Source organism: Scyliorhinus canicula, chromosome 27 (assembly GCF_902713615.1).
Source record: "Scyliorhinus canicula chromosome 27, sScyCan1.1, whole genome shotgun sequence".
Lineage (NCBI taxonomy): Eukaryota > Metazoa > Chordata > Chondrichthyes > Carcharhiniformes > Scyliorhinidae > Scyliorhinus > Scyliorhinus canicula.
The window spans coordinates 17,391,600-17,411,696 of NC_052172.1; the positions used below are offsets into that span (position 1 = coordinate 17,391,600).

Consider the following 20,097-nt stretch of genomic DNA (forward strand, 5'->3'; position numbering starts at 1 on the left):
AGCTTCTTATTTTGTGAATTCTTTTGTTTTTTGTGTTTGGAATGGGAATAAGAACACCCTTTTTCCTCAATAATGCGTTGAGTGGATTTGTTTCCATCTCTTTTAACTGTTTTGGGGATGTTGGCTGTCCATGAGTGGCTAGGACAGCGTTTGGCGCCTGTCCCGAATAGCCTTTGAAAAGGTGGTGATGAGCCGCAACCGTTAACGGTTACAATCTACGTATTGCAGGTACACCCACAGTGCTATTAAGGAGGGAGTTCCAGGATTATGGACCAGTAACGCTGAAGGAACGGTGACGTATTCCCCAGTCAGGGTTGCGCGTGACTTGGAGGGGAACTTGCAAGTTGCGGCCTTCTTGTTCTGCTCGTGTCACTCTTGGAAAAACAGGAAATAGGAGCATGAGTAGGCCATTCTGCCCTCCAGCCTGCCCTTCCATCCAATGAGATCATGGCTGGCTTACGCCAACATGATTTTACCACACTGTCCCCCATATCCTTTGATATCTTTAATATCTTGAAAACTGTTGATCTCAGTCTTGAACATGCTCCATGACTGAACCTTCAAAGCCCTCCAGAATTCTAAAGAATTCCCTGTAATTGAAGAAATTCCTCCTCATCTCAATTGCCCCCATCTTATTCTGAGACTGTGTCTCCTGGTTCTAGGGGGAAACATCCTTCTTACATCTACCCTAGCCATGATCTGATTGAATGGCGGAGCAAGCTCAAAGGGCTGAATTGCCTATTGTCATGTGAGAGTACCTTTAAGAAATGGGTGTTTATTACTGCAGTGATGTCAAGAGAGTGGGTAGAGTTGGCTGTCTGTCCGCTTTTTACTTTTGTTTTAGGCTGTTTGCTGCAGGGTGTGTTTTAGTTTTGTTTTCAGAGCTGGATAGCTGCAGTCACATCCAGAAGGTGTATGAATCTCTCTCTGTAATCTAAAGACCGTAAATCGATCCTGGTGATTTAAAACTAATAGCAGTAGTGACTTTAACCTGATGTGCTTCTGGTAAAAGGTGTTTTAAGTCTTATGGATGTTAAAAGGAAAGCTTAAGGGATTACTTAGTGTTGTATTCTTTGGGGGTTGTATTTGAATTGATGGTTGCTAAGATGTTCACTATGTTTTAAAAAGGTTAACTTGAGTTCATAGAAAAACATTGTTTTGCTTTAAAAAAAATACTTTTCCATTTCTGCTGTACCACACCTGTAGAGTGGGCCATGTGCTCCCCATACCACAATCTAGTAAAAGTTGTGGGTCAGGTGAACTCCATGATGCACTTTGGGGTTCTCTAAACCCTGGCCCATAACACTACCTCTGCTCCTAATTCCTATGTTCCTATCTACCCTGACAAACCCTGTAAGAATTTTGGACTCTTCAATGAGATCATCTAATTTTTCTAAACTCTAGAGAGTACATGCCCAGTATCCTCAATCACTCCTCGTGCGACAATCCAGCCATCCCAAGAATCCGTCTGGTGATCCCTTAGTTGCCATCCCCCCCACAGCAAGTATATCCTTCCTTAGATAAGGAGACCAACACTGTACACAATACTCGAGGTACGGTCGGTCTTATCAAGGTTTCTATACAATTGCATCAAAACTTCTCTACTCTTTTAAAATAAATTTAGAGTACCCAATTTTCTTTTCCAATTAAGGGGCAATTTAGTGTGGCCAATTCACCTACCCTGCACATCTTTGGTTTGTGGGGGGTGAGACCCACGTAGACGCGGGGAGAATGTGCAAACTCCAGATGCACAGTGACCCGGGGCTGGGATCAAACCTGTGGTCCTCAGCGGCGTGAGGCATCAGTGCTAACCACTGCGCCACCGTGCCACCCTGACTTCTCTACTCCTGTACTCAAATCCCTTTGCGATGAAGGCCAACATACCATTTGCCTTCCTAATTGCTTGTTGCCACCTGCATGATAGCTTTAAGTGAGTTATGGACAAGGACACCCGAGTCCCTTTGAACTTCAACACTTCCCAATCTCTCACTGTTTTAAGAAATATTCTACATTTCCGACCAAAGTGGATAACTTCACATTTTCCACATTATATTCCATTTATCATGTTCTTGCCCATTCATCCAGCCTGTCAAGATTGCCTTGAAGCCTCTCTGTATCCTCCTCACAACTCGCATTCCCACCTAGTTTTGTGCCATCAGCAAACTTGGAAATATTACACTTGGTGTACACATCCAAGTCATTGATATCGATTGTGAATAACTGGGGCCCACGCACGGATCCTTGTGGGACCCCACCAGTCGAAGCTGCCAACCTGAAAATGGCCTATTTATTCTGACTCTGCTTTCTGTCCGTTAACCAATTCTCTCAATCAATGCCAGTTTATTACCCCAAATCCCACGTGCTCCAATTGTTTTACTGACCTTGTGTGTCGGATCTTATCAAGAGCCTTCTGAAAATCCAAACACACCACATCCACTGGTTCCCCCTTCCTTATCTGTTCTGCTAATTACATCCTCAAAAGATTCTTGAGGTTTGTCATGATTTGTGAATCCACGTTCGACTCTGGCCAATCCTACTATTACTAAGTGTCCAGTTATCAAATCCTTTACAATAGATTCCAGCATTTTCCCTACCAGATTAATGAGCCTGTAGTTTCCCGTTCTGTCTCTCCCTCTTTTGTTAAATAGCACAGTTACATTTGCCACCTTCCAATCTGCAGGAACCATTTCAGAGTCTCCAAAATTTTGGACGGTGACCATTAATGAACCACCACCTCTACAGCCACCTCTTTCAACACTCTGGGATGTAGGGCATCAGATGCAGGGGATTTATCAACTTTCAGTCCATTAATTTCTCCAGTATTACTTTATTTCATAAACTAATTTATTTCATTTCCTCATTCTCGCAAGTCCCTTGGTTCCCTGTGATTTCTGGGAGGTTTTCTGCATCTTCTTTAAGACAGACACGCAGGGCGCGATCTAACGGAAAGGTTTCTCAGTGTCATTTGTGACAGGGTTTTGCTGGTGGTTTCTCCTCAGCTCCTGTCTGCGGGTTCCCCTCCGCCTGCTAACCACACTTTGTCATCACTTTTTTGGGCCCTGGGGTGTTTCTCACCGGTTAAGCCCACACTTAGAATTATTTTCATCACTGGGAGCTGAACTCCCAGTCGTGAACCGATGTAGGACGGCACGATGGCACAGTGGTTAGCACTGTTGCTTCACAACGCCGCGGTCCCGGGTTCGATTCTCGGCTTGGGTGACTGTGCGGAGGTCTGCACGTTCTCCCCGTGTCTGTGTGGGTTTCCTCCGGGAGCTCCGGTTTCCTCCCACAAGACATGAAAGACACGCAATGAAAGGTGAATTGCACATTCTGAATTCTCCCTCCGTGTACCCGAACAGGCGCCGGAATGTGGCGACTAGTAGATTTTCACAGGAATTTCATTGCAGTATTAATCATAGTATCATAGAATTTGCGAGTGATATTTAATCCTATCTCTTTATTAATTTATACTCTCTCGGGCAGCATGGTGGCGCAGTGGTTAGCACTGCTGCCTCATGGTGCCAAGGACCCGGGTTTGAACCCAGCCCTGGGTCACTGTCCCTGTGGCGTTTGCACATTCTCCCCGCGTCTGCGTGGGTTTCACCCCCACAACCCAAAGATGTGCAGGGTAGGTGTATTGGCCACGCTAAATTGCCCCTTAATTGGAAAAAATGAATTGGGTAACTCTAAATTTAAAAAAAATAAACTTATACTCTCTCGATTTATCAGCTGGGCCTGTTCTTCAGTTTGCCACACTCTGATTATCGTCACCCTTCTTGCTCGCTTGCCTTGCCCTCCCTCTTTCATTTATTCCCTCACTTGATCCCTCGCCCCCACTATTTAGTTTGAAGCCCTCTATACCACCCCCGTTGCGGGATCCGCCAGAAGGCTGGCCCCAACACTATTCAGGTGAAGACTGTCCCGAGGGTGGACATTATACTGCTGGGAACTTCCTGGGAACAACTATCGGCCATGTCGCAGTACTGACCATTATACTGCTGGGAACTTCCTGGGAACAACTATCGGCCATGTCGCAGTACTGACCATTATACTGCTGGGAACTTCCTGGGAACAACTATCGGCCATGTCGCAGTACTGACCATTATACTGCTGGGAACTTCCTGGGAACAACTATCGGCCATGTCGCAGTACTGACCATTATACTGCTGGGAACTTCCTGGGAACAACTATCGGCCATGTCGCAGTACTGACCATTATACTGCTGGGAACTTCCTGGGAACAACTATCGGCCATGTCGCAGTACTGACCATTATACTGCTGGGAACTTCCTGGGAACAACTATCGGCCATGTCGCAGTACTGACCATTATACTGCTGGGAACTTCCTGGGAACAACTATCGGCCATGTCGCAGTACTGACCATTATACTGCTGGGAACTTCCCTTTTCGGTGCTTTTGTAACAGAAGAGAAGTTGACTGTTGCTAAGCAAAGGTCCCTTTAGCCCTGACGATAGTGTTTGCTACGGTTCTTCCAATCCCTTCCTCTTATACTGTGCAGTTTGTATCACCGAACACACTCCAGATCAGTTAGATGAATCACTGAAGCAGTCTCGTGAACTACAAAATTAATTTTGTATTTTTTTGGCAAGAATAGATAGCCCACAGGCCTTGAATTGTCAGCGAAAGTCAGCTGTGATCACAAAATACAACGTTTGATAACGCATCATAGGAATTTACAGCACAGTAGGAGGCCACTCGGCCCTTCCTTTGTGTACTGGACAGAAAGGAACCATCCTTGTCTTTCGTGTAGCCTTAAGGGTTTCTGCCCCTTCCACCTTTTCAGCCAGGACCCTCACTGCCACCCCCTGTGTGAAAACATTTCCCCTGAAGTATCCTCTAATCCCCTGGCCAATCACTTTATATCTCTTGTTTATTGATCTCTCTGCTAATGAAAATCCTCTCCTGCAATAGCCAATTCCCTTCCGAGAGCAAAATATCCATTAGCATGGTAACCATTAACACGTTTGTTCCCACATGCCAGGTGTTGGCATCCGTCAAGACCTTGCATCAAAACAGAAGCTGGCACGTGGGTGCAGTGGTTAGCATTGCTGCCTCACGGCGCCGAGGCCCCGGGTTCGTTCCCATCCCCAGGTCACTGTCCGTGTGGAGTTTGCACATTCTCCCCGTGTCTGCGTGAATCTCACCCCCACAACCCAAAGATGTGCAGGGTCGGTGGATTGGCCAGGCTAAATTGCACCTTCATTGGGAATTCCTTTCAAAATCAGAAGATACCAACTTGCCATCTGATGGGGAAAGGTTATCTTTGTATTTCGAGTGGGATCATCTGCAAGGATCTCGGGAAACAGACACACAGGAAATAGGAGCAGGAGGAGGCCATTTGACACTTTGTGCCTGCCCTGCCATTCAACAGGATACTGGTTAATACTCTATCTCATACTCCAGCGCCCAGGGAAATGGAACGTCCTACGGCTCTGATGAAACGACCGGCCTGTCACATTGACCTCTCTTTTCTCTTTCCAGTGACTGACTACTGAGCTGTGCTCTGCTGAATGATTTCTGTCCTTAATCTAGATTTCTACATTTGTAAGGTTCACCGTTAATATAGCTACGGAGATGTGTCCATCTGCTTGGTCACTGTAGTGCCGTGTGTGTTGATGCAATGGGGGAGGATAGAGAGAATGGGAAACGGGCAATGCCGTTTTAACACCCATACCCCATTCGATTCGTTCATTGAGCCATTCACCCTTTCCTCATCTTATTTTTAGAAAAAGATTATGGCTCCTGGGCAATAAAATCCCAGGAAATGCTAAAGGCTGACAAACGCTGAACAATCTTTGCACAAGGCCCTGTCTGATTGCATTTGACAATCTATCATTCTCATTCCAATCTGCTCCCCTGGTTAAGAATGTTGCCTGCAGGCTAGGCTTAAAGTGCACAGTGGTTCCAAAGTGCTTTCGTCCCTCCAGGGACTGTGGAACGGGAGAGTGGGAGAGATTCCGTTGCCGCAGATAGCTCAGCAAGCGAGAGTCCGGGTTCGAGACCAGGCCTAACCGTATTCTCGCACAACGCTGAGCGAGGATCACTGCATAAGTGGTTGGTCACCCTTCGAATGATGGTACTCAGCCATTGTCATAGTCATAGAATTTACAGTGCAGAAGGAGGCCATTCGGCCCATCGAGTCTGCACCGGCTCTTGGAAAGAGCACCCTTCCCAACCGCACACCCCCACCCTATCCCCACAACCCAGTAACCCCACCCAACACTAAGGGCAACTTTTGGACACTTAAGGGCAATTTAGCCTGGCCAATCCACCTAACCTGCACGTCTTTGGACTGTGGGAGGAAACCGGAGCGGAAACCCACGCAGACACGGGGAGAACGTGCAAACTCCACACAGACAGTGACCCAAGCCAGGAATCGAACGGTGACCCTGGAGCTGTGACGCAACAGTGCTAACCACTGTGCTACCGTGCTGCCCCATTGTGAAGTGATGCAGTCAGAATCTGAATTCCTGATTTCTTCCACCCCCCCACCTCCCCCCAGGGGGAATGCGGCATGGTGGAGGCAAGTTTAATCAAAGCATTTGAAAAGGAATTAGACTGTTATCGGAAAAGGAAGAATGTGAAAGGTTTCCGGGGAGGAGGCGGGAAAATGGCACTGGGCGAATTGCTCATTCAGAGAGCTGGTGCAGACACGATGGGCCGAATGGCCTCCTGGACTGTAACAATTCCTGGATTGTAACAATTCTCTGGTAGTGTCTCCCGGTCTAGTAAACCACAGGCCCAGGCTAATGCTTGGAGAAGCTGGTTTCAGATTCCACCCTGCCTGCTGGTGGCATTTAAATGAATAAAAATAATTTGGAATTGAAAGCTGGGACAAAATCCTCCCATCTGGGGACGAAGCCCCGTGTCGGGGGCGGAAATCCCACTGCGGCGGCCGGTGGAAATAACTGGCAAATCTTCTGGCCTCGGTCTTATTAATTATGCAACCGGGTGTTTTGTTGCCATATTCTGAGGCAGGGGCAGGCCTGATGGCGAGCAGTTTGCCATCCGATCCGGGTGCCACATTGAAAAGCATCACCGACCCACTGTTGAAGAAAGAAGATGGATTTCCAGGAATGTTCTGAGGCCGGAAGAGGGACCCTCTCCAAGGCACTGAATCTGGGAAGGTTCCCCTCCAAATGCTCCTCCCGCCCACCGCTGTGGTGGTCCTGGTTGGCGAGCGACCTCCAGCCTGAACTCCGGGGCCAGCCCCAGGCTTTGTTGCGCTGAGCCCCGACATCCGCAGGCCACGTTGTTCCAAACGGGTTTCACACCGGCGAGTTCGCCCGCTGGCGGCGTGGAGAACCAGGCCCGGGTTGGTCAGGCCTTCAGATCATTTGCAAATGCGTTTCACACTGGCCTCCAGCTGGTTTCCCAATCCGCCGTGGTGGGCAACAGCAGAAGATCCCATGGGAAATTCACATCGGCATAAAAACTGCTGCCTCACAGCTCTAGGGTCCCAGGTTCGATTCCCGGCTCGGGTCACAGTCTGTGTGGAGTCTGCACGTCCTCCCCGTGTCTGCGTGGGATTCCTCCGGGTGCTCCGGTTTCCTCCCGCAGTCCAAAGATGTGCAGGTTAGGTGGATTGGCCGTGATAAATTGGTCCTTAGAGTCCAAAAGGTTAGGTGGGATTACTGGGTTACAGGGCTAGGGTGGCAACTGGGCCTAGGTAGGGAGCTCTTTCAATGGGTCTGTGTGCACTTGATGGGCCGAATGGCCTCCTTCTGCACTGTGAAGGTTCTATGAAGAGCAGGAGTGTTGTCCCTGGCATCTTGGCCATTATTTATTCCTTCAGCAACATTACAGAAACAGCATTGGTGTTTGTCGGATTTTGCTTTTCCCAAATTAGATGCTGTTTCCTATATTTCAACAGTGATTATAACGCGCTTCGAGATGTCCAGTGATCATGAAAGGGATCGGCCAAACTAGCAGCTAAACATCACACCCAGACTCCAGAGTACCAGCTGTGATGAACTGAAGCTCGCTGCTATTACCAGCTGAACCATAACAGTGAGCTGATCATTTTAGTGAGTGAGTGAACATTTTCAAATCTTGGCATCGGGGGATGATTTTCTATTTAAGCCTGCGTGTTTGTCTTTCAATATTATCGTCTGAGTCAGGATTCTATCGAGTGGGAGGCAATGGACAGTTCAGGGTTTGGTTCACGGTTCTGCATTGTAGCTGGGAAAGTGGTTGTCGGAGCGACCTTGTACGACCCTCTATAACTCACGTGGCAGTGAGGCAGTGTAATCCATCGGTGACCACAGCACCTTAGAGAGAGCTGCAGTGTCCTCAGAGAATCACGTCTTCACTAACCACACAATGGAAAGCGAAGGTAACGAGGCAGGATGGGAAACTTGAGCCATCTCTATTCATTCTTTTTTTCGCTCCTCTCTGTTTTTGCCATCTGTCACACCGAGAGAGAGAGAGAGAAAGAGGGCCAGAGGGGAGGTGGGAGGGGGGGGGGGGGGGGGGGAGCAATCGTAGGGCGCAGTGTGTCCCCAACCCCCCCCCCCCCCCCCCCCCCCCGGCCTCCCCGTTTGTGTGACGATACGTTAGGAAAAATAAACTATAGGAGAATTTCTTCAGCCATTCTCTGCAGTAACATCACAAGTATATCCTAAAAGGAGTATGTTTTGGATGTCACGACAGAGATTAGCGACACTGCCAATCTTCGTACCCCCACTCTGGCCAGGCGCCACCCTCCCTTCCCCCTTCTTCTCAGCATCACTTACCCAAATGTCAACCGTTTCTGAGTTCAAGTCCCACTTCAGAGACATGAGCATAAAGCATTTTTTTAAATGTTTCCAATTGAGAGGCGATTTAGCGTGTCCAATCCACCTAACCCTGCACATCTCTTTGGGTTGTGGGGGGTAACACCCACGCAGACACGGACAATAACCCGGGGCCGGGATCGAACCCGGGTCCTCGGCGCCGTGAAGCAGCAGTGCTAACCGCTGTGCCCCCGTGCTGCCCATAGCTCAAGGCTGACGCTGCTACATTGTCAGATATGCCACCTTTCAGGCGAGATGTTAGAGCAAGGCCTCTTGTCCTTGTTATGGGTTATGGTGTTTGGGCCGGAAAGTGGAGCTGAGTCCACAAAAGATCAGCCAAGATCTCATTGAATGGCGGAGCAGGCTCGAGGGGCCAGATGGCCTACTCCTGCTCCTAGTTCTTATGTTCTTATGTCCTCAAACTCTGAGGTAAATGCAAAAGATCCCAGGGAACAATTACGAAGAGCAGTTCTCCCAATGATGTTCTGCCCAATATTTAACCCCTCCTTCGGCATCCCTAAAGCAGATTATTTGGTCATCCCATTGCTTTTTGTGAGAGCATGAAGTGCGCCAACCGGCTGTCCTCTTCCCTACATGGCAACACTTCAGAATTGGCTGTAAAGTGTTTTGGGGTGATTGTGAAAGGTGCTATAGAAAGGATGTTCAAGCACCGCTCTCGTCTCCCCTATTGACCCAAGAATTTCTATGTCTTCACCGTCAAGAGGGACAGCTGCTCTCTCGATGTCTTTCGAAAATTCTGAGGTAAACTACACACCAAAAAAGTAGTTTATTTTTCCTAATTGTCTCCCCGCTGAATTGTGTGTCTCAAAATATATGACACAGGACTAAGCTTGGAGTTTAAAAACATTTTGTTTTTGCGGTTTCTGTTTTTTAATTAGTTATTTTCAGGACAATGTCGGATCTCGAATAACGACGAGTCAGAATACAGGAGGGAGATAGAGAACCTAGTGGAGTGGTGCAGCGACAACAATCTCTCCCTCAACGTCAGCAAAACTAATGAGCTGGTCTTTGACTTCAGGAAGCAAAGTATTGTACACACCCCTGTCAGCATCAACGGGGCCGAGGTGGAGATGGTTAGCAGTTTCAAATTCCTAAGGGTGCACATCTCCAAAAATCTGTCCTGGTCCACCCACGTTGGGCACAACAGCGCCTATACTTCCTCAGGAAACTAAGGAAATTTGGCATGTCCACATTAACCCTTACCAACTTTTACAGATGCACCATAGAAAGCATCCTATCTGGCTGCATCACAGCCTGGTATGGCAACTGCTCAGCCCAGGACCACAAGAAACTTCAGAGAGTCGTGAACACAGACCAGTCCATCACACGAACCCGCCTCCCATCCATTGACTCCATCTACACCTCCCGCTGCCCGGGGAAAGCGGGCAGCATAATCAAAGACCCCCTCCCACCCGGCTTACTCACTCTTCCAACTTCTTCCATCGGGCAGGAGATACAGAAGTCTGAGAACATGCACGAACAGACTCAAAAATAGCTTCTTCCCCACTGTCACCAGACTCCTAAATGACCCTCTTATTGACTGGCCTCATTAACACTACACCCTGTATGCTTCATCAATGCCGGTGTTTATGTAGTTATATTGTATACCTTGTGTTGCCCTATTATGTATTTTCTTTTATTCCCTTTTCTTCCCATGTACTTAATGATCTGTTGAGCTGCTCGCAGAAAAATACTTTTCACTGTACCTCAGTACACGTGACAATAAACAAATCCAATCCAATCCAATCCAATGTTGTTAAGGACGATCTCTGGTTGTCCTGAGGTGATTGATGGTGATGGGTCTTCTCCCCCGCCCCCCCCCTCCCCCTGAACCACAATAATCTGTGAACGCAATTGTGGGGCGGGGGAGGGAATTAGTAATAAATATTGTCAGGTTGCCCAGGTATATAATTCCTCATCCGCAGAACCAAGCAGTGCGATTTAGTAGACTTTAGGAGTCACTATTCAAGGACGCGGGGAGAATCACCAGAAAGTGCTGCCCCCAAAAGGCTGGCCATTCGTATAATTGCAGCCCGGGGAACCTTGCTTGTTGGTAAAATGGCTGCCACCAGTCCACGACTGTGCTTTCAGACTGAGAGATGCGATAAAATTCAAAAAACTTTCAAATGTGTCAGGGAGGAATTTAAGATCCTGCATGACCGTGGGTCCCCAGTCCGTTGCCCACCCCCCCCCCCCCCCCCCCCCCCATTCTAATTTTCTGCCTGCCCTTCGTGAAGGAGCAAGACTATTCTGCACTGTTTCATGGGCTTTACATCTTTCTAGGATGCATGGACACTCCCAGGCATGGGTTAAGTGAAGAATTTCAGCGGGTTATTTGGGAGACTGGCAATGCCAGTCGGGCACCCCGACAGTTCCAGGGTGGCACTGCCAGGGTGCCCAAGTGTCACAGGAAGAGCCAGGGTGCCATCATGCCCTGCCCTCGACCATCCGGGGGTCTCCAATGGCCGGGAGACTCCCCTCGCCCCCCCCCCAAGTGCCACCGTGTTTGTGTGGACCAGTATTAAACAGCTCCCCTGGTGCGGTCTCCCAGGCGTGGTCGTTGAGTCCTGGGCGCTGGGTGAATCCGGTGAACATTTATTTAAATGAGCCCGCACAGCTCATTTAAATATGTTGATTTGGGTCGCGCCCAATGAGGCGAGTTCCTGATTGCGATGTCTGCAAGGTTTTGTTGTATCTCGCAAGATGTTTCGAGCATCGCAAATCAGCGGCCTCGCCCCAACACCGAGTCGGGTGCAACACTTAATCCCATCCATGGTACCAGGCATTTTGCAGCCAAATCAGTTCAGCCAAGTTTTGGATGGAGCTGTGAGCAGAAGTCAAGCGCTTTGCTCCCACTGCAGTTCAGTTAAAGATATGTCGGTAGATAGATTAGCAGTTTCCTTCCAAGCAGTGGTTCAGAATGGTGCGATTGGAGCGTGAGCTGGAACAAGCTGAATCAGCTTCTGAAGAAACACAGCAGGGTTTCTGCATGGTTCTGACAGGGTTCAGATCTTTTCTTTAAAACAGTCTCAGAGAACATCTCTGTAAAGCAGGTATTCCTGAGGGCTAACTGTATTCAAAAGTGGATTGAGAGCTGAGATAGTTTTTTTTTTATCATTTGAGTGGGAAGAAAGATAGTAGTTAAGGGTTACTGAGCTACTGTAGTGATTAACATTGTTTAAGGGGTAATTGTAAGTTATTTTCTTGTGTGACGTTAACGCTATTTCAATACTGTTTTAAATTACAATATCTCTATTCGTGTAATCACTTCTTGAGCGAGGTAACCTTTCCTCACAGTCTTCCAAAATTAAAATAAAATATTAGGGTTTCAGTGCAATATCCTTGCCATCGGGGTCTGGTCTGGCATTGTAATACCCATTGAGACAGGGGAGGAAAATGCTTGCCCCAGGCTACAAGGTAAATCCAGGACCACCTTCCCAAGTAACACAGCATGTAGTGCTCATTTGCTTTCGGCTTTTTGGTAAAGCTTTAATGGCTTGACTTCTCCGTCACCGGCAGTTCTCATTAAGGCAGGTGAATATTTAATTCCCGCTAATGGACCCTTTCCCTCCTGTGCACACAGGGCCCAGAGCGTCATGTCCACAATGGTGCAGTTAAATGAAAAGCTGAGTGCGGACGAGATCATCACCGGCACCAAGCAGGTCATCCAGGGGCTGGAGGCGCTGAGGAACGAAAATAACACCATCCTGCAGAACCTGCAAGAAACGCTGAATGGCCTAACTGAAGATGAAGAATCTCACCTGGTGGAAGAGAAGACCTGCCTGATCCAGAGGTCACTGGAGATGATCGAGTTGGGGCTAAGTGAAGCACAGGTAGGGCTAAAGAATAAATTACACGGTGACATTTAACAAAGTAGGGATGATATTCCCAGGACGTGGTAGAATAGAATGGTTACAGCACAAAAGGAAGGCCATTCAGCCCATCAGGCCCCTGCTGACTTCCTGAAAGCGCATTTAGCTGGTCCCATTCCCCCATCCTTTCCCTGCAGCCCCCCCCCCCCCCTTTCAGTTTATTCCACCCTCAAACCAATAAACGCTGGCACAGCCTGCGACGCCCACGTCCCCATAACGAGTAAAAGAAAATACCATCTCCTCTCAACTTCCTCTTCTCCAAGGAGGACAATCCCAGCTTCTCCAATCGATCTCGGTGAATATCCGAGTCCCCCATCTCTGCAACTATTCTCCGGAGTCTATTCCTCACCCTCTCTGAAGCATTGACATCCTTCCTGAACGGCGGGGCCTGGAATTGGACACAATACTCCAGTTGAGGCCATATCAGTGCTTTATAAAGGTTCATCATAACTTACATCCTCTTGCACGGGTAGCACAGTGGTTAGCACAGTTGCTTCACAGCTCCAGGGTCCCAGGTTCGATTCCCGGCCTGGGTCTCCTCCTGTTCCAAGTTCCCAAAAATGTTCATCATCTTTCAAAGATTATGGATTTTTCAAATTTATGGAAATGGAAAGTACCCCTTCATGTAGAAGCAAATTAATTTCCAAATGGCACTGCCCCTGTCCGTATAGACTGAGCACACTCTGTTTTTACACAGTTGCCCACCCCTGTATTCTGACCACAAACTCCTTTGTTTTCTTAGTCCTGTTCCTGATGCTCTTCTTGTACCAACACACACAGTTATACCGACTGGAGAACGTGCCATCTTGTTTTTTTTTTTCTTTGCTCATTCATGAGATGTGGGTATCGCTGGGCTGCGCCAGCATTTGTTGCCCATCCCTAATTGCCCCTTGAACTGAGTGTCTCGCTCGGGGGCCATTTCAGAGGGGGGCAGTTAAGAGTCAACCACGTCGCTGTTGGGTCTGGAGTCACGTGTAGGCCAGACCGGGTAAGAACGGCAGATTTCCTTCCCTAAAGGGGACATTTCGGGCAGCACGGTAGCATTGTGGATAACACAATTGCTTCACAGCTCCAGGGTCCCAGGTTTGGTTCCGGCTTGGGTCGCTGTCTGTGCGGAGTCTGCACATTCTCCCCGTGTCTGCGTGGGTTTCCTCCGGGTGCTCCGGTTTCCTCCCACAGTCCAAAGATGTGCAGGTTAGGTGGACTGGCCATGCTAAATTGCCCTTAGTGGCCAAAATTGCCCTTCGTGTTGGGTGGGGTTACTGGGTTATGGGGATAGGGTGGAGGTGTTGACCTTGGGTCGGGTGCTCTTTCCAGGAGCCGGTGCAGACTCGATGGGCCGAATGGCCTCCTTCTGCACTGTAAATTCTATGAAATTTGTGAACCAGGTGGATTTGTACAACAATCGACTAGGGTTCTATGAACTTTTAATTCCAGATTTTTTTTAATTGAATTCAAATTCCACCATCTGACCTGGTGGGATTTGAACCCATGTCCCCAGAGCATGATTCTGGGTCTCTGGATTGCTAGTCCAGTGACAATATCACTATGCCACTGCCTTCCCATCCGTCTGGTGCAGACAAATAAGTGGAGCTGGTTGGCATGGACATGATTGGCATCAGCAGCACCAGACCCACCATCTCGAGGCCGGAGGCATTGAAAAGGGACAATTAACACCAGCCCACCTGGAGCGCATTTTGGGATTTTGCCTCCCCTGTCATCCCTCCACAGGTCTGTCCTTCCCTCTGCTGCAGGAGGAGTACGTCACCGTCCACTCGAGGCGAATAGTGGACGATCCCAAGTCTGATCCCAAAAAGCACCGCCTCTGCTTAGCCACTGGGGGAAATGCCAACTAAACCCGCCGTTTTGGTGACTAAGCCCCTTAAATGTGAAGAAATGCTCGAGTCAACGGGTGGGATTTTCCAGCCCTTCCCCCGTCGGAAAACTGGGTGGTGGGGGGCCAGAAACGTCCTCCCAGTGCTTGGCCAAAGCACTTCACTGAGTAAGCTTAACTAGCCACTGGGTTTAGAGGGGACACCTTACCTCAGCAACTTCAAATCCTTCGTCGAAGGACTGCCGTGGTTAAAAACCTGTAAATGAGAAGCTCACAGAATCTTCCGAAGTCGATGCCCTTGCCTTCGAGGAGCTAGAATCCGATCTTTAGATCCAGTTGACTTATTTTCCCCAAAGTTAGTTTGTAGCCGTACAAAAGCAGACAGAGGAAGAGAGTGAAACATTTTTTTCCCTGCACGTGGCTGAAGTCAGCAGTTCCCGAGGTACTTGACGAGGAGGTGTCCTCACATTGCAACGCCGCGGTTCCAGTTACTGGATCGCTGGAGTTTCTCTGGACCACGGAGAGGGGGCGGGGGGGGGGGGGGGGAGGGGGGTGCAGCAGCAGTATTTAATTCCACAGGTCCCATAGCCTTCATGTTGCTGCACTTGCAAATCCCGACTCCCGGACACAACAGACCCCACAAACCACAGTGAATGGCAGTTTTAACTCCAAAATACTTACCATGTTTGACCTCTTCCTTCCTTCAAAGAAGCAGGAGATAGAGGAGCCCTTAAGTTCCCGGAGACATCGGCATGACCTTATTCTAAACCTCTATTTCAGGTAGTGACTGCCCTGTCCACCCACCTCAGCACAGTGGAGGCAGAGAAGCAGAAGCTACGGGCACAGGTGCGCCGGCTGTGCCAGGAGAACCAGTGGTTGCGGGACGAGCTGGCTGGCACCCAGCAGAAGCTGCAGAAGAGCGAGCAGATGGTGGCACAGCTGGAGGAGGAGAAGAAGCATCTTGAATTCATGAACCAAATCAAAAAGTACGACGAGGAGGAGGCAGCGGTAAGTGCAAGGGCCAGAGTCACAATTAAGTACCTGAAAGGCAGGAAATTTGAAGGGGGCTTTGGGGAAAAGGGCAGAGGGTTGCACGATGGTCAGCACTGCTGCCTCACTGCGCCAGGGACCCGGGTTGGCACGAATGCACAGTGGTTAGCACTGCTGCTTCACAGCTCCAGGGACCCGGGTTCGATACCCGGCTTGGGTCACTGTCTGTGCGGAGTCTGCACATTCTCCCCCGTGTCTGCGTGGGTTTCCTCCGGGTGCTCCGGTTTCCTCCCACAGTCCAAAGGTGTGCAGGTTAGGTGGATTGGCCGTGATAAATTGGCCCTGGTTGTGGGGATGGGGCAGGGGAGTGGGCCTAGACGGGGTACTCTGTCAGAGGGTCGGTGCAGGCTCGATGGGTTGAATGGCCTCCTTCTGCACTGTGGGAATTCTAGGTTCTATGGCTGCTTCCACCTGGAGACGTCCATCCTCTCGGTTAGAGCTAAACCGATACCCAGCTTTGAGGGGTTAGTCTCCAGCCAGCCACTCCCGCCCATACCCAGCCACTGCTGCCCCTACCCAGCCACTCCCGCCCATACCCAGCCACTGCCGCCCCTACCCAGCCACTCCCGCCCATACCCAGCCACTCCCGCCCATACCCAGCCACTGCTGCCCATACCCAGCCACTCCCGCCCATACCCAGCCACTCCCGCCCATACCCAGCCACTCCCGCCCATACCCAGCCACTCCCGCCCATACCCAGCCACTCCCGCCCATACCCAGCCACTGCTGCCCATACCCAGCCACTCCCGCCCATACCCAGCCACTGCTGCCCCTACCCAGCCACTCCCGCCCATACCCAGCCACTGCTGCCCCTACCCAGCCACTGCTGCCCCTACCCAGCCACTGCTGCCCCTACCCAGCCACTGCTGCCCCTACCCAGCCACTGCTGCCCATACCCAGCCACTGCTGCCCATACCCAGCCACTCCCGCCCATACCCAGCCACTGCTGCCCCTACCCAGCCACTGCTGCCCATACCCAGCCACTGCTGCCCATACCCAGCCACTGCTGCCCATACCCAGCCACTCCCGCCCATACCCAGCCACTGCTGCCCATACCCAGCCACTCCCACCCATACCCAGCCACTCCCGCCCATACCCAGCCACTGCCGCCCATACCCAGGGTCGAGAGGTTAGTCTCCAGCCAGCCACTCCCGCCCATACCCAGGGTCGAGAGGTTAGTCTCCATCCAGCCACTCCCGCCTATACCCAGGGTCGAGAGGTTAGTCTCCAGCCAGCCACTGCTGCCCATACCCAGGGAGAGGCTGGGTTGTGGCTGGGTTGTGGCTGGGTTGTGGCTGGGTTGTGGCTGGGTTGTAGCGGGGTTGTGGCTGGGTTGTGGCTGGGTTGTGGCTGGGTTGTGGCTGGGATGTAGCTGGGTTTGTGGCTGGGTTGTGGCTGGGTTGTGGCTGGGTTGTGGCTGGGTTGTAGCGGGGTTGTGGCTGGGTTGTAGCGGGGTTGTGGCTGGGTTGTAGCTGGGATGTAGCTGGGTTTGTGGCTGGGTTGTGGCTGGGTTGTGGCTGGGTTGTGGCTGGGTTTGTGGCTGGGTTGTGGCTGGGTTGTGGCGGGGTTGTGGCTGGGTTGTGGCGGGGTTGTAGCGGGGTTGCAGCGGGGTTGTAGCTGGGCTGTAGCTGGGTTGTAGCGGGGTTGTAGCGGGGTTGTAGCTGGGTTGTAGCTGGGTTGTAGCGGGGTTGTAGCTGGGTTGTAGCTGGGCTGTAGCGGGGTTGTAGCGGGGTTGTAGCTGGGCTGTAGCGGGGTTGTAGCGGGGTTGTGGCTGGGTTGTGGCTGGGTTGTGGCTGGGTTGTGGCGGGGTTGTGGCTGGGTTGTGGCGGGGTTGTAGCGGGGCTGTAGCTGGGTTGTAGCGGGGTTGTAGCGGGGTTGTAGCTGGGTTGTAGCGGGGTTGTAGCTGGGTTGTAGCTGGGCTGTAGCGGGGTTGTAGCGGGGTTGTAGCGGGGTTGTAGCTGGGCTGTAGCGGGGTTGTAGCTGGGTTGTAGCTGGGTTGTAGCGGGGTTGTGGCTGGGTTGTAGCGGGGTTGTGGCGGGGTTGTGGCTGGGCTGTAGCTGGGTTGTAGCGGGGTTGTGGCTGGGTTGTAGCTGGGCTGTAGCGGGATTGTGGCTGGGCTGTAGCGGGGCTGTAGCTGGGTTGTAGCTGGGCTGTAGTTGGGCTGTAGCGGGGCTGTAGCTGGGTTGTAGCTGGGTTGTAGCGGGGCTGTAGCTGGGTTGTAGCTGGGCTGTAGCGGGGCTGTAGCTGGGTTGTAGCTGGGCTGTAGTTGGGCTGTAGCGGGGCTGTAGCTGGGTTGTAGCTGGGTGTCTGCCCTGTCCATTATGTCTGGGATGCTGCAGTCCACACAAACGGTATTCATCTGTTATTTTCTATCCTAAATCCCCTCCTCCTCCCTGAGGGTTTTGATTGCAGATCTACTCTCACAAGTCACAGGGGACCCTTTCCTCTACTTTTTAAAAAATAAATTTAGAGTACCCAAGTCATTTTCCTTTCCTAATGGGCAATTTAGCGTGGCCAATCCACCTATCCTGCAGATCTTTTGAGTTGTGGGGGGCGAAACCCATACAAACACGGGGAGAATGTGCAAACACCTTTCCTCTACTTACCCGACTGGTCAGCTCTGTATTGGAGTCCGGCCGCTGTGCTAGGCAACTGTTCTACGAGGGCAGCATCGCAACCAACCCTGATTCCACCCGTGATCCAGTTCATAGCAGGACTGTCTCATGGGCTGAATGGCCTCTTGTTCCTATATTCCTGTCTTTCCTCAACCTAAGCCTCTGTGCATTTTTCAGGAAGGTCACAGTTTGGCGATTGGGGACAGTGGCTGACTTCCTCTCTGCCCTCCCTCCCTCTCTGCCCTCCCTCCCTCTCTGCCCTCCCTCCCTCTCTGCCCTCCCTCCCTCTCTGCCCTCCCTCCCTCTCTGCCCTCCCTCCCTCTCTGCCCTCCCTCCCTCTCTGCCCTCCCTCCCTCTCTGCCCTCCCTCCCTCACTGCCCTCCCTCCCTCACTGCCCTCCCTCCCTCCCTGCCCTCCCTCCCTCCCTGCCCTCCCTCCCTCCCTGCCCTCCCTCCCTCCCTGCCCTCCCTCCTTCACTGCCCTCCCTCCCTCACTGCCCTCCCTCCTTCACTGCCCTCCCTCCTTCACTGCCCTCCCTCCCTCACTGCCCTCCCTCCCTCACTGCCCTCCCTCCCTCACTGCCCTCCCTCCCTCACTGCCCTCCCTCCCTCTCTGCCCTCCCTCCCTCTCTGCCCTCCCTCCCTCTCTGCCCTCCCTCCCTCTCTGCCCTCCCTCCCTCTCTGCAGCCAAGAGGCTCTGAGGCCGGTTGCAACACACCCTCAGTGAGCCAGGTTGGGATCAGCGGGATCAGATCTGTCGCAACATTGCCGCAGTGAGCCAGGTTGGGATCAGCGCGTTCAGCACAGACCAGGGATCAGATCTGTAAATCTGAGCATCCCACCGGCCTGGCGCAGTTAGCCGCTAGAGTGAGCTGTCTCTAAGTTGCTTGGTACATTGATGGTTGGGTTGATAATTGCAACGCGCAGCCCCATTATAAAGCTTCTTGTTCCAGTAAGGTTGCTCAACATTGTCCCCGTGTGCCTAACTTCTGTGTTCTGAAATGCTCCCCTAATTGGGCTGGGAGCCAAGCTCAGTATCCTTTGGCACCGGGCCCTGCCAGGAGGCTGGAACTGACTCCAGAGTGTAACGCTGCCAAGGCAGAGCCAAGCCACTGCTGGATTTGCCACTGGCCTTGCAGACTGGAGTAGTCAGGAGATCAGAGGGGCAGCAGCAGCCTTACTCAAACAGTTAATGAAAAGGTACAAGCCCAATCACCCTTTTCCCTTCTAACTGCAGCAGAAACACCACTTAATAATAGTTCCCGGCATCGCTCCCAACAGCTGCACAACATTCTCCCCTTTTCCCCACCTGTGATTTGAAAATTGCCGTCTGGCCCTTCTCATTATCCAGCTCCTCCAGAAGCCCAATAGGCAGTTAATTGGAGGCAAGTGGTTTGTTGACATTCCCCGGCTCTCACTTTGAAAACAGCAGCTCCATCAGAGGCTTTGGCTCACCCTGGCACGCAAACCCGGAGCGCCACTCTCAATGGGCCACCCACATCCAACCCCGCCCCCACTGCCGGTAACTGAAAATCAAGCCCCCTTCAGCAGGGGTCACCCTCATGGCTGCAAGATACCCCAAAGAACTTTACAGTCAGTCAATGAAGTGTCTTTTGAAGTGTTGGCCCTGTTGTAATGTATCTCTTCTGACTGTTCTCCCCGCTTTACTCCTCTATTTGACAGGACGATAAAGTCAGTGTGTTCGCCAAGAGCCCACTGGACGACCTGTTCCCCAACGAGGATGAGCCGACTCAACGTACGTACACTGCACACCTTATTGCAGCTAACCTTTCAATTGTATTGCTTCTATTTCGAAAGACCCGAGCTTCTTGGTTGTTGCTACAGAATGTCAGAGAATTGCGGTAGGATTTCTGCAGACAAAGGGCACACGTCTGAGCACACGACACAAACC

General features: G+C 51.2%; 1 protein-coding gene across 17 annotated transcripts in view; it reads left to right on the plus strand.

Moving 5' to 3' along the window:
• klc3 (kinesin light chain 3) overlaps nucleotides 1-20,097 on the plus strand; it is an 84,242-nt gene that overhangs the window by 9,417 nt on the left and 54,728 nt on the right. For 11 of the 17 annotated variants that reach the window (XR_005458894.1, XR_005458895.1, XM_038785774.1 and 8 more), the window contains exons 2-5: nucleotides 7,894-8,051; nucleotides 12,399-12,648; nucleotides 15,302-15,529; nucleotides 19,869-19,941. Coding sequence is in view for 15 of the 17 variants with exons in the window: in XM_038785774.1 (XP_038641702.1) it covers nucleotides 12,412-12,648; nucleotides 15,302-15,529; nucleotides 19,869-19,941 (538 nt within the window). In the remaining 2 variants the exon portion in view is untranslated. The remainder of the gene's footprint in view (nucleotides 1-7,893; nucleotides 8,052-12,398; nucleotides 12,649-15,301; nucleotides 15,530-19,868; nucleotides 19,942-20,097) is intronic. The other 6 variants (XM_038785781.1, XM_038785782.1, XM_038785784.1 and 3 more) reach the window with 2 other exon arrangements.